The sequence below is a fragment of the Salvelinus namaycush genome, unplaced genomic scaffold (genome assembly GCF_016432855.1).
Source record: "Salvelinus namaycush isolate Seneca unplaced genomic scaffold, SaNama_1.0 Scaffold6, whole genome shotgun sequence".
In the NCBI taxonomy this organism is placed as follows: domain Eukaryota; kingdom Metazoa; phylum Chordata; class Actinopteri; order Salmoniformes; family Salmonidae; genus Salvelinus; species Salvelinus namaycush.
The window spans coordinates 670,424-698,111 of NW_024061308.1; the positions used below are offsets into that span (position 1 = coordinate 670,424).

At 42.3% G+C, this 27,688-nt stretch overlaps 2 protein-coding genes across 2 annotated transcripts in view; both read right to left on the reverse strand.

The window, feature by feature from the left end:
• Positions 1-3,912: 3,912 nt before the first annotated feature.
• On the reverse strand, positions 3,913-10,493 carry LOC120041990 (fibroblast growth factor 6-like). Its single transcript, XM_038986863.1, has 4 exons — positions 10,404-10,493; positions 9,949-10,297; positions 9,314-9,417; positions 3,913-4,172 (listed from the first exon to the last, which is right to left on the reverse strand). Exons 1-4 carry the CDS (start codon positions 10,491-10,493, stop codon positions 3,996-3,998), a joined length of 720 nt encoding a protein of 239 aa, XP_038842791.1. The 3' UTR covers positions 3,913-3,995.
• Positions 10,494-15,291: 4,798 nt separating this feature from the next.
• Positions 15,292-27,688, reverse strand: part of LOC120042001 (solute carrier family 45 member 3-like) — a 64,877-nt gene continuing 52,480 nt past the window's right edge. The window contains exons 4-5 of the mRNA XM_038986874.1: positions 25,800-26,065; positions 15,292-16,811 (exon numbers count right to left, since the gene is read on the reverse strand). Coding sequence (XP_038842802.1) covers positions 16,368-16,811; positions 25,800-26,065 — 710 coding nt within the window. The 3' untranslated portion in view covers positions 15,292-16,367. The remainder of the gene's footprint in view (positions 16,812-25,799; positions 26,066-27,688) is intronic.

Sequence of the window (27,688 nt, forward strand, 5' to 3'; positions counted from 1 at the left end):
GTTACATTTATTTATCAACTGCCACAAAGAAACATGTAAATCGCTGGCATATTTTGTCTTGAGTATACTGTATTACCTACTCAATATAAAATACTCAGGGTGGCCTTGACCAAATCAACACATAGGAGGTTCAATCATTCTAAATCCAATTCCCAATTGACATACAGCACAGGCATAAAATAACAACAACAATAACAACCCATATAAAACATGTTTTATTATTCATTCAGGAATACAGTTGACTGCTGTGCACAGCACATACGTACAAAAATAAAAGGAAAACCATTTTTAGTATATTAGCATTCTTACTCGTCATCATATTTTTTAAGAAACAAATGATTGGAGAAGTCTGTTATTTCAAACTAATTTACAATCATTTCAATAAATCGGAACTAAGGCAGAAGGTGAGGTATATGTTAAAAAAGAGGAGGCGGATTCAGAAGGAAGCACACTCCCCTCAGTGCAGGAATAGAAAACTGAGAGAACTCAAACTTAGGCTGCCGACACACAGGGACACACACTGAATCGCTACCACCACTCCCTTATCCACTACCACCCATAGCACCTTTTCACAAGTTGGAGAGCCTGCAACGCACTGTATTGTAAGTTACTGTAGGCTTGAACACCATTTGAGTATCTAACACTCTTTAAGCAGCTTTAATACATTTGGTACAAAGACCTATGGTTTGGACTAACAGGTGTACACTGAACTAGGTGCCCCTTATGACATGAGAAGGCATTGTGACAGAAGCACAATTCTCACACTTCCAAATATCTATTTCAGTTCACGTATTTGCATGTTGTCATGATAGTGTCCTGTTGCCCATATGGACCAGCAAAAAAAAAGAAGAATGATAAGGATGTTGTTATCAAAACAAATATGATTCACCTTCATGAACATTCACATTGCATGTCTTATTATGATGACATTATGGGGAGAAGAAAGGATGGAAGATAAGATGTTGCACCATCCAAATTCAATAAACCATGAATCCTGCTATGTTATCATCCCAGACGAACACATGCAAGACAGTGGAAAAGCTTGTTTTCATTCATTCCTCAATTACTGATCATCATCCTGAATAGGTAGGTGGTGGTGAAGACATGTGGTGGTGAAGACATTTTTCAGTTCCATTGTGACAATGAAAGTGGGCTTGATCTGGTGCTAGCGGTAGAGATTATTCTACTTGGCAGACTGAGCAACACTTTTAACTTGCATAACTATTACAGTAGCTATATCTCCTGGGAGCCCCATGGTTCAAGCAACAGCAGTACTAGTTATCCATATAAAATCGTGTTTTGTCTCATAACGGTCCAAATCCAAAACAGCCTTTGTATTACATATTTTCATTGTCTGCCATCCTCCTTGATGGAAATAGCGCCTAGCTAGCACATCGATACAATTTCAGCTTGGTGAATTGATCTCATTGGAACTTTGCTTTCTCTTTGGCTGTGGCAAATATGGAGTATGATGACTGTTGACAATGAAATGAATTAAATGAAACACTAGCCACTTTAATAATGTCTCCGTATCTTGCATTACTCATCTCATATGTGTAAACAGTACTCTATACTATTCTACCGTATCTTAGTCACTTTAATTGTTTGTAAATATTGCATCACCCATCTCATATGTATATACTGTACTCTATTCTATGCCACTGTATCTTAATCCAATGCCTCACTGACATATATGTATATATATTCTTAATCCATTCCTTACTTAGATTTATGTGTATTTTGGGTATATGTTGTGAAACTGTTAAATATTACTTGTTAGATATTACTGCACTGTCGGAGCTAGAAGCATAAGCATTTCGCTACACCCACAATAACATCTGCTAAACACGTGTATGTGACCAATAACATTTGATTTGATTTGACACAGATGCTTCCTGTGTTCCATCACAACCAGACACTGCATCAAGCCTCAGCCTGTCTCTTCTTACTACTGTAAGTACTTATGTGAGGGTAAGTACCAGCTCACATCCATTTTACAGTGGGCTACCAATGCTGTGTTGGAATAAGAATTTAACAGGCGTGAAGTTAAAGGTTGGTAAAAGAGGTCAAAGATGACCTTTCCTGTGTATTTTACTCAGACGCACCAAACATACTTATAGCATTGTAATAGCCAAAGGTAAATCTTTAAATCAGATTATGCCACTTCATTCCCAATAAATCCATGCTCATTGGCGACCAGTCAAAGAGCGATACAGAATCAAACCACTTACACCTAAAAATCACCTTATGTCATTCATGCAAGGTTTTCGTTGAGCTACACACCATTCATAAATAAATAAAGGAATAACAGAGCGAACGTAGGTCAAAGGGGCGTCAAAGGGGCAAAGTGATACTGGTGAACCTGAACACCATGTGTGCTTAGACACAGTGAAAGAGGTCTATGACTCTGACCTTGGACTAAAATGGCTCCGGGTGGGGGAGGAAGGATACTTCTGGAATCTCAAGACTGTTGTTGAACAAAGGGTTTTACAGTGTCAACTGGCCAAGGGGGGTCTGCTCAGGTACAGTATTCGAGGAGGAGAGCAAGCAAGCATTGACTTCAATTATGCTGCATACTGTACAAAGCCCAAACATCACTACTGTAAGCCTTTGGTGAATTGCTTTGAGACATTGCTTCTGTTTTTCTTCCACACAAGATCTTACAACTTAATAACCAGTTTAAACAATAAAAGAGAGAAACAGGTACGTACGAGTACAATCCTTATTATTATCTAAATATCAGATATTAGACATAATAGCCAGATTGTGATACCTGAAATGTTGTTAGCACATCTTAATTGCATGAAATAATGATCCCTTCTCAAAAAATGTAATAGGAATATTTACATATTTTTCTAATTAATGTAGCAGACCCTCATTTACAGAGTGAACGTGAAAACAAGCACTATTTATGCAGCTCAACATTTACTGCAGAAATGGAGATACTGTAAAAGTGCTCTCATTTTTTTTCAAACCAGCAGACAAGTTAAGGTTTCAACCCTCATCAGTTTAAAAACGAATCAAACTGTTTGATCGATCGATACAGCAGGCTCCCAGTTAGTCCAAGACCAGACACACACACATTTCAATCTGGTCTAAACATCAAGCCATCTCACACTCAGCCTCATAAAACCATCTAGCCTCATAAAAGCCAGGATTGTCAAAGTTCTCCTAGCATGGTGGGTCTCCAGTTCTAGCTTCCCACATCAATGGCTGTGAGCTCCTGAGGGGTCCGACCTGTCCAACACAGTCTCAATTACTTAACTGATCTAAGTTTGGAAAGAAAATAAACTGAAGATACTTTTGGCCCTCTAGGAATTGGGCTAAAGCCCCCCGGAGTCACTGAGGGAGTGATGACTTGCGTGTCATCCCTATTTCTGACTGAGGGGAGCGTTTCTCACATGCAAGGGAAGGACCCACAAGTAGGAATCAAAGGCAACCACTCCCTCATCACAAAGCAAGGAAACAAATATTTGGTGAGTGCTCTAGTTGCCCTTACTAGACAATGATATAATGTTGACACAGATGATGGAAAATGTTTAGTTCTTGATGGATAATGACAAAAGTTCAAAGTAAACAGGCATTCTTCTCAGTAGAAATATCATGCACACGTTATTTCATTCGGGAAATGGCGCTTTGAGGTAATAAAAAGTATCCATTTCACTTCTAGATGCTGAGATGAGCTGTCATCTACTGACAGGGCAAGGTCTCCACCATTTATGTATGGCAAGCACCCATACAAAGTGAAGGGGACAGATGAAGCTTCTCCACCCCTTATATAATACTGATAAAATAATAAGCAGCAATTAATGGTATATCCGTAAGTTCTAATACAAAGTAAGCTACCGAAATATACATATAAAGACTGAATAAATACTATCATATAGTGGTATTTCTTTCTTTTTCAGTCCATTTGTACTGGTGTATATAGTATAATGTTACCTGGACAACAATCCACATGTGCAAATAAGTGAGTTATTGCCTGCCAGTTTTGCTCATATTCGGGGGAGGAAGTGTGTGACAGTCATGGCAGTTGTGGCCTTTTTGCCTCTCTTCAGACGGCCATGCTTGCTGAGAGCAATGTAGGAGCCTCTGTAAACGGAAGACTCATAGGCGTTGTAGTTGTTTGGAAGCATGCTCTCTCTGAACTTGCACTCATCATGGAAGACTGTCTGAAAATAACAAAGGAGAAAAGGTCAAAGAAAAAGTATGGCCAAGTTAAGTTTCAGTTACCAGTTTTATACAGTTGTACAAGTTGCACAGAAAAATACATGCCATGCATACATTTCATCCTCACCCAGAATTAGTTCACATGTAAAGTAGGGGAGCCATGCACTAACATATTATTGTAGCAAATTTGGGGTTGATGGAAGAACCTGTAAACCTTTGTCTCTGAAGACTAGCACATATCTTGCTCCATCCAAAATTCATAATAAACAAAATTGTTTATCATGTATGTTCTTGAGAGGATATCTAACCATAATTGCTGCATGTTCTCTTTTTTATTGAAAACTACAATAAAAAATTGAAATTGACTGATATAATCCTGAAATATCATACTCACTCAATATCAACAACAAAAATGCACTGTGCATGTTGCTGTTTTGGTGGGGTTTATACATGCTATTGGGAGCATGCTAACAGGGACCTTACCTACCACTCCCATAGTTTGTGCTTGATGCAGACAATACTAAGCTGCAGCTAACTGAACAAAAACAAATGTTGGTTTACTAACTCCTATAGATTACAGGTCTATAGATTTATTTATGTGTAGTAATAAGATGAAGTTAATGTGAACTAGCCTTTTAAAACATCAATGAATGTATATCACACACAGGTAGCACTGCTGTACAACTTATTTCTCACCCATATGGGTAATTAGTTAGCGTATTAACCAATGAATTATTAGTGCAATAATTAAAGAGATTATCTAGTACTTTTGTATACTTTTTAGCCAGTAGTTCTGAATGTCGCACTCACGAACCAAAAGTGATCCCTGAAAATGGAGTACTACGTCACATATGTGCACCACGTAATTGCGCTCTCTCTCTCTACTGTGTCCACTGCAACCTCATTGGATAACGCTGGGCAGTCCTCTTGCTAGCTGTCAATCAAATGCTTGAGGGGCTGAAGCTCATTGGTTAAAACTCGAATTGCTAGGGGGCTGGCCTACATTGCACAAAATGTAGGGAAAATGGCACAACACAGCTTCAAGAAAACAGTTACTTTCAAACTAGGGATTTCATGGCTGATTGAGGTAAGACAGTAATTCTGATCATAGATTATGCATGCATGAACTACACATTGACACATCCAGCCCAAAGCGAGAGGTTTAAAAAATGCTTTATTAGTTACCAAAATACCAGAGTATGTCTTTAATGTAAACGTGTTGTTAATTGCATACACTATGTAACTGTATCCTTTTGGTGATGTTCATTGATGCGCAATTGGAAAGCTGCATGGGCCTTCTTTTGCTCACCTTGCAAGTTGTTCATTGTGAATCATATTTGTCTATCTTAATAAACATTTCACAAATAATATTTTTCAGAGTATTATTTTTCTGACAATTTTCTGCAATAATACGTTGTGAAAAGACAGCATGTGCTGGGACTATCGACAAGATGGGGAGCTGATGACGTCCGTCAGATACCCTAATACAGTGGCCTCCAACCTTCGAGAGCAAATTTTTTATAATTATTTTTTTCTTCTTCTAGCTTTCAAATAGGCACATTCTTCCCTTCTCTCTGCAACTCTTTCTGGGTCCTTAGGGTACAAGAGAAAGTAGTGCACTGTTTTCTGTCAATGAACCTGGAAGAAAAATGGTTAATAAACAACTCTAAGGGGGCCCTATAAAATCTGTAATTTTTTTCTCAAATTATGTTTATATTTTCCCAAATTATGTTTTCTCAGTTTTCTTTTTTCTGGTTTGAGATGTTTTTTGTTTTTAACTCTCAAATGTACACTTGTTCATACAGAAACAACGAAATTGGAACATTCTGAGTCCATGTTAATGCTTAAATCACATCAGAAGACAATTTTGGGGGGGTCTAGAAGAAAACGAACACATTTTGATTCGAGTGTAATTCCCCTTTAATTGCGCATCTGGCCCTTTAATTGCGCATCTAGCAAGCGAGGAATGTGTCTCAAGTGCCGGTCTAGCATGGTTCTGTACTGCTGCTGGTAATTTAATTGCAAAGTTTGCAAATAACACATAATAGATACAAATGATATACTTAGTCATGATATACTTCTACCAGATAATCCTACTTTGCAGTTAACATTTAATTGAGAAGGTTTTGGGGAAATTATTTCTGTCAAAATCACGTCAACTGGCTACACACGGAGTGATAGACAAACGCGCGCACCACAGACAGACAGGGGCAATATTGCTGGAAATTAATTGGCAGATATTGTGTTAGATTTGGCCAGTAGTGGCTAACCTGGGGTGGGATAATGTCAATGTTGCGTTGATTAGATAGTAGGCTAGCTGGGAGCTAGCTGGGTGTCTGATACTTGTGAGAGAACTTGTGAGAATACGTGAAAATTGCATGTATACAGAACAAAAATATTGTAACGACCCTGGGTTTATAAGCGCGGAAATCGACTCTGCCGTTTGAGCATGCTTTTGCAGCACAGTCGATAGCGCGCCGGACCTCGGGCTAGAAGGTCGAGGGTTCGAGACCTGCTCCCTGCCTGTTTCATTACACTGGCGTCAGAAGTGATCGGACCTTGCATCCACGACAGTGCGTGTGCTTGGCCGGTGAGCGCGTTCCTGTAAGACGTAGAGTCGCGAGGACGCGCTCTTTGAAAGGAGGGAGTAGTGTAACGACCCTGTGTTTATAAGCGCGGAAATCGACTCTGCCGCACGAGCATGCTTTTGCGGCACAGTCGATAGCGCGCCGGACCTCGGGCTAGAAGGTCGAGGGTTCGAGACCTGCTCCCTGCCTGTTTCATTACAATATAAACGCAACATGGAAAGTCTTTGTCCCATGTTTCATGAGCTGAAATAAAAGATCTCAGACATTTTTCATACACACATAAAATCTTATTTCTCTCAAATGTTGTGCACTAATTTGTTTACATCCCTGTTAGCGAGCATTTCTCCTTTTTCAAGATAATCCATCCACCTGACAGGTGTGGCATGTCAAGAAGCTGATTAAACAGCAAGATCATTGCACAGGTGCTGAGGACAATAAAAGACCACTCAGTTTTGTCACATAACACAATGCCACAGATGTCTCAAGTTTTGAGAGAGCGTGCAATTGGCATGCTGACTGCAGGAATGTCCACCAGAGCTGTTGCCAGAGAACTGAATGTTAATTTCTCTACCATAAACCACCTCCAACTTCATTTTAGAAAATTTGGTAGTATATCCAACCGGTCTCCAACCGCAGACCACATGCAACCATGCCAGCCCTGGACCTCCACATCTGGTTTATTCATCTGTAGGATCGTCTGAGACCAGCCATCTGACAGCTGATTCAACTGTGGGTTTGCACAACCAAAGAATGTCTGCACAAACTGTCAGAAACCATCTCAGGGAAGCTAATCTAGGTGCTTGTTGTCCTGACTGCAGTTCGGCGTCATAACCGGTTAGGTTATGGTATGGGCAGGGATAAGCTACTGGACAACGAGCACAATTGCATTTTATCAATGGCAATTTGAATGCACAGAGATACCACGACAAGACCCTGAGGACATTGTCGTGCCATTCATCCGCCGCCATCATCATGTTTCAGCATGATAATGCATGGCCCCATGTAGCAAGGATCTGTACACAATTCCTGGAAGCTGAAAAAGTCCCAGTTCTTCCATGGCCTGCATACTCACAAGACATGTCACCCATTGAGCATGTTCGGGATGCTCTGGATCGACATGTACGACATCGTGTTCCAGAAAAATATCCAGCAACTTCGCACAGCCATTGAAGGGGAGTTGGACAACATTCCACAGGCCACAATCTACAGCCTGATCAACTCTATGCGAAGGCGATGTGTTGCGCTGCATGAGGCAAATGGTGGTCACACCATATATTGAATGGTTTTCTGATCCACGCCCCTACCTTTCTGTGACCTACAGAGGCATATCTGTATTCCCAGTCATGTGAAATCCATAGATTATGGCCTAATTCATTTATTTCAATTGACTGATTTCCTTATATGAACTGTAACTCAGTAAAATCTTTGAAATTATAGCATATATTTTTGTTGAGTGTAGTTTCAGAATTGTTTGGTGAGCTACTCACAGGTGGGCAGTGAGCTACTGGTAGCTCTTGATCGACCTGTTGGAGACTAACTCAATCCTAACTCAAAACTATTAGTCAGAGGACGCACTTCACTCAAGCCCCATTTATACCGGGTTCTAATTTGCGTCTTTTGTCCTGATCTTGTCCACATTCTGAATTTGCCCACATTTGTAGACAGGTGTAGACAATCAAAAGACACATTGTGATCTGATTGTGGTCAGATCATCCTGCCCACCACCGGAGGTAGTCAGTCACACATTGTGTCTGGATATCTTACAAGTGTAGACAGATCTGGACAGAGAAACCATTTTAAATCATAATTATTTTGCCCTCTAAAATCATTGACAGGAGGCACCATTAACTGGTTACACCAATATGTGTCTTACAATAAAGAAATATTATTTTGAAATAATAGCTGTGAAATTATTTGCATAGGTGAAGGGACCAGGAAATCTGGTCACAATGCAGACACAGTGGACAGATACGACACATTTTAATACCATGTGTAAACACATTTCTGGAAATGTGGGCACAATCAGAATGTGTATATAAGATCAGGACAAGTCCCATATTAGCACCAGGTATAAACGGGGCTTCAGTGATAGGCATAACCTACAAATGTAACCTAACATGTAAATAATATTCATCTTTAATGGACGAATTTCATATGGTCCCAAGTCACGATGACAGGCTCTGGAGTGTCGGGGGGCTTTCCCCCGCACGCAGGGCCATATTACAGTGCGTGACAAAATTATGCGTCTGTTAACCTCATCATTATTGCCCAAGGCAAGTCGACCATGAACAGGCCCCTAGCTCATTTGCTGCCTACAATTAAATACGAACGCATAATAAGGGTAAACATATATATAATGAACCATCAAAAATACCAAAATAGCATTCTACTAGCATATGTCTTATCACATAATTCACAGCACATGTTAAGATAGGCACACCCAATAGCTTTAAATGACATGCAAATAAAACCCGATCAGTCATAATAGCAAATGTCACGCGGAACCATTCAAACAAATATTGCAGGACAATAAATGTAATACTGAGCATACCTACCGTTCCGTATAACCTTCCTCGGCCATTCATTGCGACAAACAGCTCACTTCTCACACCATACAAGCTAACCACTCCTCGCTCTACCGTTGAGATCTCTAATAGACCTAATTGAACAAAATACCAAATATTAGATATTGGACAAACACATCCGATCAGATTGGCACAAAATATGTTTCGAAATGGTTGTAGGCTAGGCTATAGCTAGGATGTGCTCTACGTCTGTGGGTGTAACCTTGCAGGTTGCTACGCAGGATGCTGAGTCTTTGTTCTATATACATTCCCACATTCAATTTTGGATATTTGCTCAGTTTAGGCTATCGCGTAATAATTGCCCTTTTGGACGTGTGCGGTGTCAGTGACTGTTTGTTTCTGGGCCGCTGTAGGAGCCAGTGTAAAAATAAGTTGTTGTCTAAATACGTCCATACATTCATGTCATGTTTGAGCTTAGGGAGATATTTAGCACTGGTGGATAGTGTTTTTAAAAGATCTGTCTTTGCTCTAGAAGTCATCCAATGTTCGCTTCGCGTCTTATGACACATCATGCAAAATATGGGCTATAGGCTCTGTTAGATGCATAATTATTGACGAACCCTTTATGTGATGTCTATTGCATTACATCTGTGGAAGCAACTCACTGTACTGGTTTTCATTATGTACACCATTTATCCTGCCGTCTGGGAGGACCTGGAGGTGAAACCCGATGCCCACGTTGCAGTAGAGCCTCCGCACTCTTTTGATACCTAGCAAATAGTCACTCTCCCAGTTCAGGTCCGATCTCTCCCCCGAGATGCCCAGAATGGAGCGGGAGAAGAGGGTCTCCCATCTTTTCTCCAATAAAGTTGCATTTGTCCTGCTTGGAATAGGATATGATGACACAATCCCGACTAGGTACCCCAAGAGCACAATCGCAGTCAACGTCCAGTGCGTGCTGGCCTCGTAGGACATACTGATGAGGAGCCTTTGCGCAATGGCCTTCCGGTTTACCTTCGGGGCACGTGGTCAAAATTAATGGCCCTAAAAATACCACTCTTCTTGTTTTTCTTCCTTCGGCATGCTGGCAGTGGATTATTTTTGGAACGCAGATCTGAACTCTGGGTATGAAACGAGAGCCCCAGTGCAGAGGGGTAGAAATAGGAGAGTGCGCGGCAGAGCTTGAGGTGGTGGCGGTGATGATTACCATGTTTTGCAGCTCCGCGCCTCTCTCTCTCTGTAGGCAACGCAGCCCGTGGAGAAAACCACTCAACAAAACTCTGTTTCACCTTGCCAGGCTATCGCATCTCTAGATGACGTCATGCTGACTTCACCGCTGCCCCGTCGAATAATACAAGGGCCGAGGATGGGGAGAGTGAAGTTGCGAGCAAGCAAGAAAAGAGTCGCTGAACTGCAGTGCCCTGTCTGTGGAGAGTTCAACCGAACACTGTCACAGCGCCCGTGAAACCGAGGAAGGGAGAGACCTCATTGGGTGGCGTTAAGCAACTGCGGGACATGATGGACACTTTGGCAGCTCCCAAATTGGGTCGGTGGTCATATGTCTGACAGGCTGCTTCCTTATTTAGAAGGGAGGTGTAAAAACAGTCCACTTGTCACCGGAGAGCAATGGCACCCTTGCAGGCCACATCCTATGCTGCTTGTTTATTAAGGCTAGGCCTAGTGCGCAATTCGGTTACCCCGAAACGTCTCTCATAGCCTATTCCTTCCCCTTGTCTGAAACATAAAAACATATCATATTTTCTTTGTAATGCCACCATGGAGTATGCCTATACGTCAATTGATTATATACAGTTGCGCGCTTCCACCGGACCCCTTAACACATGTCATCCATTTGGTTGGAAATTCCGATGGAAGGCGCTATTTTCAAGGTTTTAATAACTGTGCTTCATACGCAACCACCATTGACCATAGTTCAAATCATTTTCACCAACTGTACAAAGTTTTTCTTAGTGACATACAACATCTCAGACAAGCATTTTACAATGCAGTACATTTATTTGTATACAAATATATTTGGTGACTCACATTGATACCAAATCTGGATTTATAATACAAATTATTAGATTTCTACGAAGGCTGAAAATACCAAGGACAACACATTCGGAGCATCAGTGAAAACGGAGGACATAACAGCAGATTCATAATAATGCAGTCATTGGCAAATAGGCCCAATGTGAAGATCCTTGGCAATTGCTATCATGAAGCACAACTAACCCAAACACTGGGCATTTGGACAAATAAAGGACCACAACACTTGCTAACTTGTTGAAATTCAATAGTTACTTATGTCTATGAAATATCAACAAAACTAAATATGGGGGGAACTCAAAACAGAGGAACAATGGTTATAATTGACCCAGATGCAACAGTATTGACTACTTCCTATTTACAAATAAATAATGATACACGATGTGTTTACCATACTCTGCACAGGCATTAGTCATCATCAGGAAATGCACATTCAGCAAAGTTGCTCCTTTAAAACCAGAACTAATACAGGAAATGGTCAGGAGGAATGAATATTTATAGATATATTTAACTTTTAAGCAAAACAAAACCATATTTTTAAATATTATGAGTGTACTGTTCTACATGATCAACCAGGAAATCATCAACTTTGTGACAGCAGTCGAGATCAATAAGCTATCTGAAAGTAAGCAGCCAACGATGAAAGAGTGGGATGGAAGAATATCCCAATAAATTATAGAGCAGAAGATGTCTTTATACCACATCTATACTAAATAATAATTTATACTTTTTTTCACAGAAATAGCTTTTGCACCTTACACCTTTGACAGATGCAATGAAAAGAAGGCAAAATACTTTAATATGTGCTTATGATTTTTAAAAGAACAATAAATACTGACATTTTTCATAGAGGCACTTGCAAAATTGACTTATTTTTCCAAGCGGTCTGGCAGTATGTTCTTATGTTCTACAGTAACTCAGACATGTATTTTCTGAGTGTGGGGGAATTTCCAAAAAGTAAATCTGTTATTTAAAAAAAGTTAACCAGTTACTGTGTTCTTTTGCCCATATTCATCTTTTCTTTTTATTGGCCAGCCTGATATATGGCTTTTTCTTTGCAACTCTGCCTAGAAGGCCAGCATCCCGGAGTTTCCTCTTCACTGTTGACGTTGAGACTGGTGTTTTGCGGGTACTATTTAATGAAGCTGCCAGTTGTGGACTGACACTCTAATGTACTTGTCCTCTTTCTCAGTTGTGCACCAGGGCCTCCCACTCCTCTTTCTATTCTGGTTAGAGCCAGTTTGCGCTGTTCTGTGAAGGGAGTAGTACACAGCGTTGTACAAGATCTTCAGTTTCTTGGCAATTTCTCGCATGGAATAGCCTTCATTTCTCAGAACAAGAATAGACTGACGAGTTTCAGAAGAAAGATATTTGTTTCTGGCCATTTTGAACCTGTAATCGAAACCACAAATGCTGATGCTCCAGATACTCAACTAGTCTAAAGAAGGCCAGCACAACAGTTTTCAGCTGTGCTAACATAATTGCAAAAGGGTTTTCTAATGATCAATTAGCCTTTTAAAATGATAAACTTGGATTAGCTAACACAACGTGCCATTGGAACACAGGAGTGATGGTTGCTGATAATGGGCCTCTGTACGCCTATGTAGATATTCCATTAAAAATCTGCCGTTTCCAGCTACAATAGTCATTTACAACATTAACAATGTCTACACTGTATTTCTGATCAATTTGATGTTATTTTAATGGACAAAAAATGTGCTTTTCTTTCAAAAACAAGGACATTTCTAAGTGACCCCAAACTTTTGAACAGTAGTGTACGTTTTCAGAAACTTTGCTATGAGACTCGAAATTGAGCTCAGGTGCATCCTGTTTCCATTGATCATCCTTGAGATGTTTCTACAACTTGATTGCAATCCACCTGTGGTAAATTCTATTGACTGGACATGATTTGGAAAGGCACACACCTGTCTATATAAGGTCCCACAGTTGAAAGTGCATGTCATAGCAAAAACCAAGTCATGAGGTCGAAGGAGTTGTCCGTAGAGCTCCGAGACAGATTTGTGTTGAGGCACAGATCTGGGGAAGGTTACCAAAAAATGTCTGCACCATTGAAGGTCCCCAAGAACACAGTGGCCTCCATCATTATTAAATGAAAAAAGTTTGGAACCACCAAGACTCTTCCTAGAGCTGGCCGCCCGGCCAAACTGAGCAATCGGGGGAGAAGGGCCTTGGTCAGGGAGGTGACCAAGAACCCGATGGTCACTCTGAGAGAGCTCCAGAGTTCCTCTGTGGAGATGGGAGAACCTCCAGAAGGACATCTCTGCAGCACTCCCCCAATCATGCCTTTATGGTAGAGTGGCCAGACGGAAACCATTCCTCAGTAAAAGGCACATGACAGCCCGCTTGGAGTTTGCCAAAAGGCACCTAAAGACTCTCAGACCATGAGAAACGAGATTCTCTGGTCTGATGAAACCAAGATTGAACTCTTTGGCCTGAAGGCCAAGCAGCACGTCTGAAGGAAACCTGGCACCATCCCTACAGTGAAGTATGGTGGTGGCAGCATCTTGCTTTGGGGATGTTTATCAGCGGCAGGGACTGGGAGACTAGTGAGGATCGAGGGAAAGATGAACGGAGCAAAGTACAGAGCGCTCAGGACCTCAGACTGGGACAACGACCCTAAGCACACAGCCAAGACAACGCAGGAGTAGCTTCCAGACAAGCCTCTGAATGTTCTTGAGTGGCCCAGCCAGAGCCCGGACTTAAACCCGATCGAACATCTCTCTCGAGACCTGAAAATAGCTGTGCAGCAACGCTCTCCATCCAACCATCCAACCTGAAGGAGCTTGAGAGGATCTGCAGAGAGAAATGTGAGAAACTGCCCAAATACAGATGTGTCAAGCTTGTAGCGTCATACCCAAGAAGACTGAAGGCTGTAATCACTGCCAAAGATGCTTCAACAAAGTACTGAGTTAAGGGGCTGAATACTTATGTTAATGTGATATTTAAAAATATATATTTTTAATACATTTTCAAAATTTTGAAAAAACTGTTTTTGCTTTGTCATTATGAGGTATTGTGTGTAGATTGATGAGGGGGAAAAAGAATTCAATAAATTTTAGAATAAGGCCGTAACGTAACAAAATGTGGAAAAAGTCAAGGGTCTGAATACTTTCCGAATGCATTGTATATCCAATAGTGCCAACTGTATTTAGCAACCTCATAATTTAGTAGTCCTTTTATGCAATGATGTTTGGTTATTATATTTTGATTATGAAAATGTATGCACTCACTCACTACTTACTGTAAGTCACTCTGGGTAAGAGTGTCTGCTAAAATGTAAACTACTATTTAAATATACAGTAACAGATGAGATATAGAAAGACTGCAGTATTCTCTTAGGTGAGGAGAGACTGCACTTATCCAAAGTCATACCATGTTGCCCTGCTCTCTTCACGGCACTCACAATTGCACTTTGAAATTCTCTCTCTCTCTCTCTCTCTCTCTCTCTCTCTCTCTCTCTCTCTCTCTCTCTCTCTCTCTCTCTCTCTCTCTCTCTCTCTCTCTCTCTCTCTCTCTCTCTCTCTCTCTCTCTCTCTCTCTCTCTCTCTCTCTCTCTCTCTCTCTCTCTCTCTCTCTCTCTCTCTCTCTCTCTCTCTCTCTCTCTCTCTCTCTCTCTCTCTCTCTCTCTCTCTCTCTCTCTCTCTCTCTCTCTCTCTCTCTCTCTCTCTCTCTCTCTCTCTCTCTCACACACACACACACACACACACACACACACACACACACACACACACACACACACACACACACACACACACACACACACACACACACACACACACACACACACACACACACACACACACACACACACACACACACACACACACACACACACACACATGGTACACAGAGCAAAGTATACAAAATTTAACAGAACACAGAGAACTGTCATCATACCAAAACTATTTTCAGGAACCCAGTTCACAGAATCACTGCAGTGTTGCTTTTTGGTATTTTGCTCAAGGGAATATTAATGGACTTTCCCGAAAATAAGTGTACCTGGATTTCTAAAGTGTTGGATAATTCACCTCATTTACTTTCCTAGATTGTCATATGAGATTGAACATGGGATGATAATGGCAGTAGAGATTATGTAATGAATGGCACTATATGGCACTGTCTGATATTTCTAGAAAAGATGGAGAGAAAAAATTCCAATGAAAGCTTTGAATCACTTCATCCTAACAACACTGCAGTTACAGAGATTACCTCATAGATGACCTCTACCAAACAGGTCGCATAATAAATTCCCATAGGGATATACATATATGTATTCATATACAAAATATATATGATAAACCTGTTAATTACCAAAAAACATCCAACACTAGAGGCCAGTGACACTTAATATTCCCAATTTTTCAACCTGGCTGATAACAACAAACAGACAGAAATGACCCTAGAGTAGCAGCATGTAGCTATGTGAGACCAGATTCTTTCCCAAGCAGGTAATGGGCTCTCCAGATTAACTTGTTCCTATCTCCCGCGGCCAGTCTGCATGAGAACTGACCAATAATCTCCTGTTGACTTCGACTAAGGGCAGACTATTTTAAAGATATAGCATTGACAAACTCCACCACTTCACACATAGATGAGAGTAAAATGGTAATACATCTGTATTTCAGTTGTCTAAAGGCTGATGGAGTCTGATCAAGCTGTGTAGCTAGTTGAACCTGAGGAGAAGGTGAAGGGACCTATCTGAGCGGTCTTCTATGTGACTGAGGGGAACAAGGTGAGAAACACTCTTAAGTACACAGACAGTGTCAACAGACCAGCTAATGCCAACCAGTCTCTCTCTTGTAGCCATTGTAACTGCCTGCAGTAATCTCTGGAGGTAACAATTGTCACGGGTTTACATTTTCTTTTAATTCTGCAGCACACATACATACAAACGTACAGACAGGCTGCCTCATTGCAATGTGTTGGTAAAGCCATAGCAACGGCCAGCGATGACACTGGAGTGTTGCATGCTCGAAGCAGTCGTGCATTCCTTCACTCCTGGTTACTGCTTCTTTCAGCTATTGATGTCCTTTTGGTCAAAGATGATCTGGTTGGCCAGATAAATGGCGATGATGCCAAAGATGGCGGAGGAGGCCATATAGGCAGTGACGGACTTTGTGAACTGAACGATCATGCCCATGAAGAGAGTGGGAAAGACCTGAGAGAGGAGGAAGGTGCTGTCCAGGATGGCAAAGTCCAACCCTACGCCGCGCTTCTCGTAGCCCTCCGGTTCATCCTGCTCGGGGGCCGTGGCGCTGAGGGACGATCCATTCTGACCGTGGGGAGGGGGATAGTAGTCTGAGCCTTCCTGGCTGAAGATGGCATGCCCGTTGGTGCCCCCCAGTTTGTGGGTCAACCCCCCCTCCTCGTCCATGGCTGTCAAATGCGTGATCGAGTCCCGCTTGACCGCAATCCCATTCTTAAGTATGTTTTTGGTTTTCTTATTTGGCATGTAAACCTGAAATGCAAGGAGATACAAGTACATTCAATATACAGTCTAGGCCTAGGCAGTGTGTGCAAGAGAGTTTGTGTGTGTAGGGCTAGATATGAATATGTGTCAGGAGAGAGCTAGAAAAATGATGCGCAAGATGTGAGCGTTTGTTTGTATTGGAATATGAGTAATATACATGGCTGTTGACTCAGCCGATACATGGCTGTTGACTCAGCCGATACATGGCTGTTGACTCAGCCGATACTCAGCCGATACATGGCTGTTGACTCAGCCGATACATGGCTGTTGACTCAGCCGATACATGGCTGTTGACTCAGCCGATACTCAGCCGATACATGGCTGTTGACTCAGCCGATACATGGCTGTTGACTCAGCCGATACATGGCTGTTGACTCAGCCGATACATGGCTGTTGACTCCTATAGCGTCGAAAGGTATCAGGGTGTATCAGGGTTAGAATATGAATACTTATTGAGGAGACTCTCCATGTAGACACACTGTTAGATTTTGGTTGTGGCATTTTTGTTTGCGGCTGTTTTATTTGTTTGCTTTGGCACCTTTCAACACACCTCATTATCACATTTATGCACACAACCACTCACTTACACTACTGACTACACACACACCATTGTTAATTGTATTTAGTTTAGTTCAGTTAATAAATATATTTTGTTACTCCTTATCTCCACGTTGTCTCACTTTTTGTCATGAACTTCGAGCTGGTTTGTGACAAGTGGGGGCTCGTCTGGGATCATAAGGTTGGTTCCTAGACATTTTGGCATATAGCACGTTGTTGCATTATGAAGGACTAATACTAGTGTCGTTGGGCTTACTAGTATGTGTATTGTGTTTGGGAGAAAATGTAGAGTTAATGTTAAGTTCTGTCGGAGCTTTGTTTGCATCTTTTGTTACAGCTTTTGAGTTGTAATGTTTGGTACCCAGGGTTGTTTGCCTTTGTTTGTTTGGTAAACTTGCCACTGCGGTGGATAGTTGGTTGTGTGCTGCATTGGAGAGAGTATATTGGTTAGTTTCCAGGCCTCTGCCCAGGCTGGAGACACTTGCTCTACTCGCTGTTGGGACATCGGTCTAAGGTGAGTACAATCGGCTGTGTGCCTCAGTGGGAGATTTGGGTAGGGTAGTGAAACTTGCTACCCGGAGCTATAGCCTTTCTTTTTCCCCTGTTAGGCTTAGCGACGTGTTTCACTATGGAATATGTTGGGCGTGGTTATTTTGTTTGTTATTTCTGTGGTGTCTGTGGACTGAGCAGTTCTCGGGGCACTTTTTAAAATTTAACCAGGTAGGCCAGTTGAACAAGTTCTCATTTACAACTGCGACCTGGCCAAGATAAAGCAAAGCAGTGTGACACAAACAACAGTTACACATGGAATAAACAAATGTACAGTCAATAACACAATAGAAGTCTATATACAGTGTGTGCAAATGGCGTGAGGAGGTAAGGCAATAAATACGCCATAGTAGTGAAGTAATTACAATTTAGCAAATTAACACTGGTGTGATAGATGTGCAGATGATGATGTGCAAGTAGAAATGCTGGTGTGCAAAAAAGTAATTTAAAAACAATATGGGGTTAAGGTAGGTAGTTGGATGGGCTGTGTACAGCTGCAGCGATCGGTAAGCTGCTCAGATAGCTGATGCTTAAAGCACATCTGTGGCTTGGGGGAGTCTGCCAGCGTGCTTTCCCCCCCTTGCCAGCGGGCTACAGTGCGTAATTACCCACCGCAAATCTGCGAGAAGACTAGGGTTGAGTTGTTTTGGGGAAGCTCCACATACATCTCATCTCTCTTGTGGTGCCCAGTGTGATTGTCATTTCTCTGGTTGTGGTCTGGTGTGCTCAGCAGAGGGGAAGAGCGAGATCCTTTTTATTGTATTTTCTTGTGACTATGGCGTCTTACGTAGATGAGTTCATTTGCTTTCCATCAGAGGAACTGTTAGAATTATGTACTAAAGAACAGCTGTTGAAGATGGCTGAACACTACAAGGTTGAACATAGTGATAAACGTAAAAATAAAAAATAAAAATGTTAGGTTGATATTGAAGGCCAATCTGATGGAGAGTGATATAGACATTACCACTGGGGCAGCTTCTGCCGAGGACTCGCCGTCTCCCCGTTTCGTTACAATAGCTACTCCATTTGTTAGCTCTAGTAGTCTTCTTTTTGAACAGCAGAAAGAACTGCTTCTGTTACAGCTAGAGTATGAAAAGGAATTGGAATTTAAACAGGATTTGGAGCGTGCTAAATTCAAGCTGCAACAAGAGCGGCTAGAGTTGGTTAGGGAAGGAAAGCTCTCAGGGGAGAGTTTGCTCTGGGAAGGTGACCCAGATTTACCTAGGGGTCGCTCTTTCGGTCGTGCCCCGGACACATTTGATATTGTTGGAAACTTACAGTTGCCAAAATTCAATGAGAAGGACCCTGAGACATTCTTTTCGTTGTTTGAGCGTGTTGCTGACGCTAAGAGTTGGCCTGATTCTGACCGCACTTTATTGTTGCAGTGTGTTGACTGGTAAAGCGCAGGAAGAATATTCAGCTCTTAGTGTAGCTGACCGTGTCAGTTATGATAAGGTAAACATGGCTGTTATAGATTTACGAATTGGTTCCTGAGGCTTACCGCCAACGATTTAGAACTTTAAAAAGGGATGATAAACAGACTCATGTTGAGTTTGCGCAAGACTTATCTTCAGTTTAATCGCTGGTGTTCCGCCTCTGCAGTTATGACTTTCCAAGGGCTGTGTGATCTGATTATGCTAGAGCAAATTAAGGACACAATCCATGATCGTATAGCCACGTACATTAACGAATGAAAAGTAAAGACTGTCGATGAAGCTGCAGTTTTGGTGGACGAGTGTTGACTCAAGTGTCTTTGCAGAGCCCCGTATTCGGAGTGAGTGGGGGCATTCAGCGAGATATGGGCTTCGCTCACCGAGATACTCTGGTTCACGGGCAGAGTTTCATTCAACTGGGGTTGAGCCTGACTCCTGTGGTAAAGCTGACTTTGGTCAAGTGTCACTACTGTCAGGGTTCAGGTCATTGGAAAAACGAATGTCCGGTTCTCAGGGCTACGGGTAAATTCAGTACTTGCGCTTATGTTAAATCTAAGCCTACGGCGTTAGCAGTGCCTGTCCCACATCGGTTCACTCCTGACACTGTCTCATGCCCAGGGGCATGTGAAAGTCCATATTGACCCAGACTATTTACCTTTCATTACGGAGGGTTTTGTGTCTGTTAGGCAGTAACGACCTAATGCAAGTGAGGATCCTGAGACACAGGTGCCTCTGAGTCATTTGTGTTGGAGTCTGTGTTACCCTTCTCTGCTGAGACTGATTTGGGGAATAGTGTTTTAATTAGGGGAATAGGTTTGAACACTGTCAGTTACATTGCATAAACTGATGTTGGATTGTGGACTGGTGAAAGGTGAGGTTGTTGTGGGGGTGCATCCTTCGTTGCCTATTGAGGGTATCGACATTGTCCTTGGGAATAACTAGTGAGCGTGTATGGCCTGTTGTGTTTCCATCTCTAGTGATTTCCGCTAAGCTGTCATTTGTAGGGATTCCTGATGAGAGTGCGCAGAATTTCACAGAGGTGTTCTCTGCATGTGCAGTGACGTGTTCTATGAGCCGTGGCTACCTGGTCACTGCGCCGGCTAACGAGAATGGCACAAAGAAATCTGTCACTACTTTTCCTGTTATCCCGTTATCTGTACCCCGCTCCAATCTAATCAAGAAGCAACGAGCTGACCCCATATTAGAAGAGTTGCGTGACTAAATTGCGCCTGTGGAACAGTTGGGAGGTGTCGCCCATGGCTATTTTCTCCAAGAGGATGTCTTGATGAGAAAGTGGGTGTCGTGGTGGTAGTTTTGTGGGGGAAGCTATTAGTCAGGTTGTTGTACCAGTAAAGCTTTGTGAGTTGGTGTTGACAACTTCCCACAACGACGTTGCTGGACATATGGGTGTGAGGAAAACCTACAATCGCATATTAAGACATTTCTTTTGGCCTAGGTTAAAGAGGGATGTTTCTGAGTTCATCAAAACTTGTTACACCTGTCAATTAACTGGTAAACCTAATCAAGCTATTAAACCGGTACCACTGTTTTCTATTCCTTTACTCAAAAGGTTGGCTGAGTATCTGATTATTGACTCTTGGTCCTCTGCCTTGTTCTAAAAAGGGTAGTAGTTACCTGTTCACTGTGATGTCAGACCACTAGGTTTCCTGCTGCCCATCCCCTCCGGTCTATCACGACTAAGTCTGTGCTAAAAGCTTTGACTCAGTTCCTCACTGTTTGGAATCCCTAAGGTCATTCAGAGTGATCAAGGATCTAATTTCACCTCTAATCTGTTTGGTCAGGTTCTCCAACAGCTCCATATTAAACACAATTTGTCTAGCACCTATCATGCGCAAAGTCAAGGAGCGCTGGAATGTTTCCATCAAACATTTGTCTTTGTTGAGAGCTTATTGTACTGAGATGGATAAGGATTGGGAGGAGGGGTTGGCTTGGTTACTGTTAGCCACTAGGGAGGTTACACAGGAGCGCACGGGTTTCATTCCAAATGAACTTGTTTGGACATATGGACTTCTATCAGTTCTCCAGGATGACTGGAAGTCTCCCGAGCCCCTCAGTCCCTGTTATTTTATGTGTGATTTCCTGTACGCTGTTGGTGAGATGGCTAGAGAGAAGCTATCATCTTCACAGGAGAGGATGAAGGGCATATTTGATCGGCGAACTGAGCCTCGTCACTTTAGTCCAGGTGACCAGGTTCTTGCTCGGCCGCCAATTGTTGGTTCTCCTTTTCAAGCCAAGTTTCAAGGTCCATATACGGTTGTGCGCCAGTGCACTGAGAAAAACTATCTAGTTGCCACTCCAGAATGGGGAAAAGCACACCAACTGTGCCATGTAAATATGTTAACCCTATTATGCAAGTTCCTCTGAGACTGAACAGTGGGAGTCTACAGAGGACGGTAAAACCTGTTATTTTGGCCGATACCGTTATTTCGCTGGGTTCTTGTCATGCTAGGTCCGTGCATGGGGAGGAAGATGTTCCTGGTCCCGACGATTGCATACTGCAGGGTAGATAAAAAAATTCAGACACTGGATGTTTTAGACAGCCTTCTCACTCATCTACCTGTTGATGGGCGGGAAGAGATGGTCGGTCTGATTCTGAGATTTCCAGGTTTGTTTTCTGATACACCTACACGTACAAACTTAATAGAACACGATATTGACGTTGGATGCTGACCCCATTCGTCAGAGGTTCTTTAGAGTTTCTTCAGAGAAACGGCGTTGTCTGGATGCTGAGGTCAGGTACATGCTGGAGAGTGATATAGCAGAGCCTTTCTCCAGTTGGGCTTCTCCCTGTATCTTGGTCAGTAAACTGGATGGGACAAACAGATTTTGTACGGAGTACCGTAAGGTTAACAGTGTCACTAAGCCAGATTCATTTCCTCTTCCTCGGATGGAGGACTACGTTGATCAGGTCGGCGCAGCTAAGTTTGTGAGCAAATTTGACCTGTTAAAGGGCTATTGGCAGGTGCCACTGATGAGTAGGGCACGTGAAATCTCTACCTTTATTACACCCTCTTGTCTGAATTTGTATTCGGTTATGAGTATTGGCCTGCGTAATGCACCTGCCACTTTTCAGCGACTTATGAACAGGGTTGTCTCTGGTCTGGCTGGATGCGCTGTTGATCTGGACGATGTAATGATATATGCAGATACTTGGGAGGAACATCTGTCCCGTATTCAAGAATTGTTCGACCGCCTAGCTGCGGGTCGCCTCACGAGCAATCTGGCTAAATGTGAGTTTGCTCAGGCAACCTTTACATACCTTGGAAAGGTGGTTGGGCAGGGTGAAGTGCATCCTGTTGGGCTAAGGTGGTAGATATTGATGCTTTTCCACCACCAACTACTAAAAAGGAACTGATGCGTTTCTTGTGAATGATTGGTTATTACCGTAGTTTTTGTAGGAACTTCTCTACTGTGGTCACTCCCTTGACAGATTTGCTTAAAGCTAAGGCTGGTTACGTCTGGTCTTGTTGTCAACAAGCTTTTGAAGATGCAAAGAGGTTGCTTACCTCAACTCCAGTGCTGGCTGCTCCTTGTGTGGATTTTTCATTTACTTTGCAGGTGGATGCTAGTCATGTGGGGGCAGGTGCAGATGTGTCTGTTGAGAGACCTATTAGTTTCTTTTCCAAAAAGTTTAACCATTATCAGTTGAACTACTCAGTCATGGAAAAAGAAGCGTTAGCACTCATATGGGCGCTACAACACTTCGAGGTGTAGGTCGGGTCGGGAGTAGTACCAATTGTGGCCTACACCGACCATAACCCTCTCACCTTAAGGTCCATGTGTCCTAACCAGAGGATAATGAAATGGAATGCTTGTAAAAAAATAAACACCATCTCGATGTGCGGCACATCAGGGGGACTGACAATGTCGTTGCTCTCGTGCGCCCTGTTCCTGAATGTCCACGTGACTGACCACTGTTTTGTGTTGTCCTGTTCTATCGCTCCTGTCTGTTCCCTTCTGGTCTCATTTTTTTCTTTCCTCTTAAAGGTTGCTTCCTGTGCGTACCGGTTGCTGAGGACTGGGGAGTACGAGGTTGGTTGGCAAGTGGACGTTTGAACACGTACCCCCATGGATTTGGGACGCAGGCTGGGTTTTCTATTAGGATCCAGGGCAATATTTTGTTTGTGACTGGTATGTTCCGGTGTCCTTGTTGGTCCCCGGTTTTATAGGGGGGTGGGGGGGGGGGGGGGGTGGTGACCCTCCCACTGTCTGCCAAATTCTCCCTCTTTGCTCTTGTTTTCCTTAATAGGATGTCGGTGGGTGGAGCCGGGAGGGTTGTCAGCGAAATGGGACACCTGGGCTCGTGTGTTCCGGGATAAATACACCTCTTCCCCATTCATTGAGGAGACTCTCTCCATGTAGACACACTGATAGATTTTGGTTGTGGCATTTTTGTGGCCGTTATTTGTTTGCTTTGGCACCTTTCAATACCCCTCATCACATTTATGCACACAACCACTCACTTACACTACTGACTACACACACACACCATTGTTAATTGTGTTTAGTGCAGTTAATAAATATATTGTTATTCCTTATCTCTACGTTGTCTCCCTTTGTTACGAACTTCGAGCCAGTTCATGACTCCACCTACACAACAACATAGGTCTGGGACTATGCATCCTTTCAGCAGGGTTCATACAGACATTGGCAAGTCAAATTAAAGGACTTTCATGGACTTTTTCAACCACTTCATTGTAATTTTCAAGGACCTCAAAGTTATATAATTGTACATACAGGGCCTAATATAGAACCACTCCTCCCCACAAATAGCATGCAAAAAGTGGCCATTACCCCTTGAAGAATAATTTATATTTTAGGCCTTGTCAATGCATTGATATTGAAAGTATTATTACATTCTAAAATATGTGTGGAGAATTCCTAATTTGAATAGACTGGATCCATGCATGGTGACTTTTGGGCCGACAGAGTCCCACAAAGTAATGAATAGCTTTAGCATTCATCTCACCATCACTGTTTTAGTAATGAGAAAGTGACCAAAAAACAGGTTCCTCTTGTAATGGAAGGATTTGTATGGAAAGCCAAGATTAGATGTCGTCCTCATAATAACCGCATGTGGTTTTACAGCAACAGAGTAGCGCAACACCCTTCAATTGAAGTGGAGGGAAACAAACGAGTGGCCACATCTCTCACAAATGGATAAAAAATTAAATCATGGAGCAGGAGAACATAAATTGGCTACAATAACTTTTCTTGTACCAAATTGAGGACATGTCTGATTCAAGGTAGGTTGATTCAAGTACTTGAATCTCCCAGTTCAAGTATGCTACTTCAAGTCCCTTGTATTCTTTAAAATTGCAGGTCTAACATGGAAAACAAAGTTATTTTGTCATGTTATTTATTTACCAGGTAATATTGTGAATAAGCCCACTAGGCTATGTAATTTGTTTTCATTACATCTTAAATAATTCATAGGAAGAGCGTTGGGTGTTGCACACAATTGTAGACTGTGTCCAATCCGAGGCACAAAAACATATGAACTCATTACCTTGATGCTTTCTCTGTTAAATCTAAGGAGACGCTGCTGGAAATCAAGCAGTCAACAACAGATGATCAACATCAATTCGCTAGGGATATTAGATCCAACAGTGGATCCAGGCACAACGGTCTTCACCAGTGACATGAACGAGACACCAAAATATTCTGGACATTCCTTGCATTCCTTTTTCCAGCACTTGAGCTGTTGCATGGCATGTGCTATCACAACAGCTGTTCCTCACTTGACTGTCATTTGGAAAATTCCTTCCTGGATCAGATTGTGTGAAAATATCACGGCATAACTAATCAGCTGGACACCAAATGCTCATCCAACAAGTATTATGCATAATTATTGAAGAACCATGTTAATGACAGTATCAATTTAGGTAACTATCAAGGTAAGGTGACTCTTTATCGGTTAGAAGCATTTGATTTTGCAATGCATACATTATTTTGAATTTGTGTGCCCATGAATACTGTTTTCACCAGTAACATAAGGAGACACTAAATGTACCTGTACTTAAACTGCATGTTCCGACAGCTAGATCCAGGATTCTTACAGGGTTCAAGTTCAATGTCTAAGAACAACTTACATTGCCATAAATGCAAGGACAGAAAAGTTATGTTTTATGTCACATGATTTTGGGCAAATCTGTCAAGACACCAACAATGATAAAGGGTAAAACATAGGTTTTAAATCAACTTGTTAATTTGATTGAATATAGCTATGATCCCCCTTATATCAATGTAATAACATGAAAAAGGCATTATTATCAATGACTTATCAACAGCTGTAACAAGCTGTTAATTGTAAGAAATCCTCACTGATACCCTAGTTTATAGAAAGACCCATATACACTATTCACAGTGCAGGGCCGGCAGAGTCCTGTATGTAAGTGTACCTTTCGGTCCTTACCTCCATTTCCTTGTGGTAGTGACAAGTGAGGGTGTAGGGCAGCGTCTGCAGCGTGGCGTAGGCAAAGCCTGTCAGAGCTGACATCAGGCTGACCAGGACCACGCTCTTGGACATACATATGACCAGGACAGAGATGGTGAAGCTCACCATGCTGCTCAGGTAGACCCGGCGCGAGCCAAAATGGCGAACCAGTCGGCTCATGAGCAGGGAGAAGACGGTTGAGGTAGCACACTGAAAGAACAGGCCCAGGCTGCCCATACGGATGCCTGCAAGACAGGATTGAAATTGTGGCAACAAATTAAGATAAAATATTATGTTATATAATTCTATGCCCTAACACTCAAACTGGACAGTTTTATCTCAATCTCTGCATTCAAAGACTCAATCATGGACACTTACTGACAGTTGTGGCTGCTTTGTGTGATGTATTGTTGTCTCTACATTCTTGCCCTTTGTGCTGTTGTCTGTGCCCAATAATGTTTGTACCATGTTTTGTGCTGCTACCATGTTGTGTTGCTACCATGTTGTTGTCATGTTGTGTTGCTACCATGCTGTGTTATGTGTTGCTGCCTTGCTATGTTGTTGTCTTAGGTCTCTCTTTATGTAGTGTTGTGTTGCCTCTCTTGTTGTGATGAGTGTTTTGTCCTATATTTATATTGTATTTATTTTTATTTTTAATCCCAGGCCCCCGTCCCCGCAGGAGGAAAAATATATATAAAAAATGGTTATTGGTTACAGTAATTCTTCATTATTCTAATTCTAGTTAGTAAGCTAGCCATTCGATTGCTAATCGCCTCAGGTTCATGCATACATATCAGGTATGAAGGTAAAACCCAGATGCAGACCACATCAAATAAACAATAGTTAATATTCCAACAGGGGCAGGCAATAGACAGGTCAAGGCAGGCAGGGGTCTGTAAACCAGAGGTGGGGCAACGGTACCGGGCGGCCGGCAGGCTCAGGGTCAGGGTCAGGGTAAGGCAGAGGTCGGTAATCCAGAGGGGGGTACAGGTCGGCAGGCAGGCTCAGTGTCAGGGGCAGGCAGAGTGGTCAGGCAGGCGAGCTCAGAGTCAGGACAAGCAAGGGTCAAAACCAGGAGGGCGAGAAAAGAGAGACTGCAAAAAGCAGGAGCTGAGACACAAAACGCTGGTTGACTTGAACAAACAAGACGAACTGGCAACAGACAAACAGAGAACACAGGTATACATACACAGGGGATAATGGGGAAGATGGGTGACACCTGGAGGGGGGTGGAGACAATCACAAAGACAGGTGAAACAGATCAGGGTGTGACAATACACAAACGGAACAACCCAAGGTCAAACACAATACTAATACACCACAACCTGCTGCGGTTGCAAATGTAAAATACAACCAGTAGCCTGATCCGGACACTAAGTATTCAAAACTACCCCTGTAGGATCCGGATAATGATCTGTGTTCTAAGTGTGTTTTTTCCATTTCACATCATACTTTCAACCCATCTAAAGATACAACACACTTTACCACAGATTAACCTATAGCTGCATTAATGGTTCTTTATGTGTTTTGAAATTCTGCTTGCATACGCCATCAACACACAGAAGAGATCTGCTCTGTGAGGAATTTAAAGACCAGCAAACAGTTGAGTCAGCAAACAGTTTGACTGGACTGTATCGGAAACCATCACAGACCAAATTGACATGTTTGCTGAGGCGGTAGCTCTTGCTCCAGTTCCACCAGATCTGGGTTAAAAAAACTATTTGATATCTTTTCAAATACTTAATATGTGCTTGATCGAGCTTGCCTGGCTTAATAGACTAATAGAGTCACGTTCCTGACCTGTTTTTCCTTTTCTTGTATTTATTTAGTTGGTCAGGGCGTGAGTTGGGGTGGGTTGTCGATGTGTT

What these genes read in the sequence shown, in the direction of transcription:
- LOC120041990 (XM_038986863.1), bottom strand. Translation starts at nt 10,493, where the DNA reads ATGGTAATCATCACCGCCACCACCTCAAGCTCTGCCGCGCACTCTCCT. An exon ending in ACATAATGAAAACCAGTACA is followed by an intron (nt 9,418 to 9,948) that starts GTGAGTTGCTTC and finishes TTGTTCAATTAG; the next exon opens with GTCTATTAGAGATCTCAACG. An exon ending in GAGGAAGGTTATACGGAACG is followed by an intron (nt 4,173 to 9,313) that starts GTAGGTATGCTC and finishes TGTTATTTTCAG; the next exon opens with ACAGTCTTCCATGATGAGTG.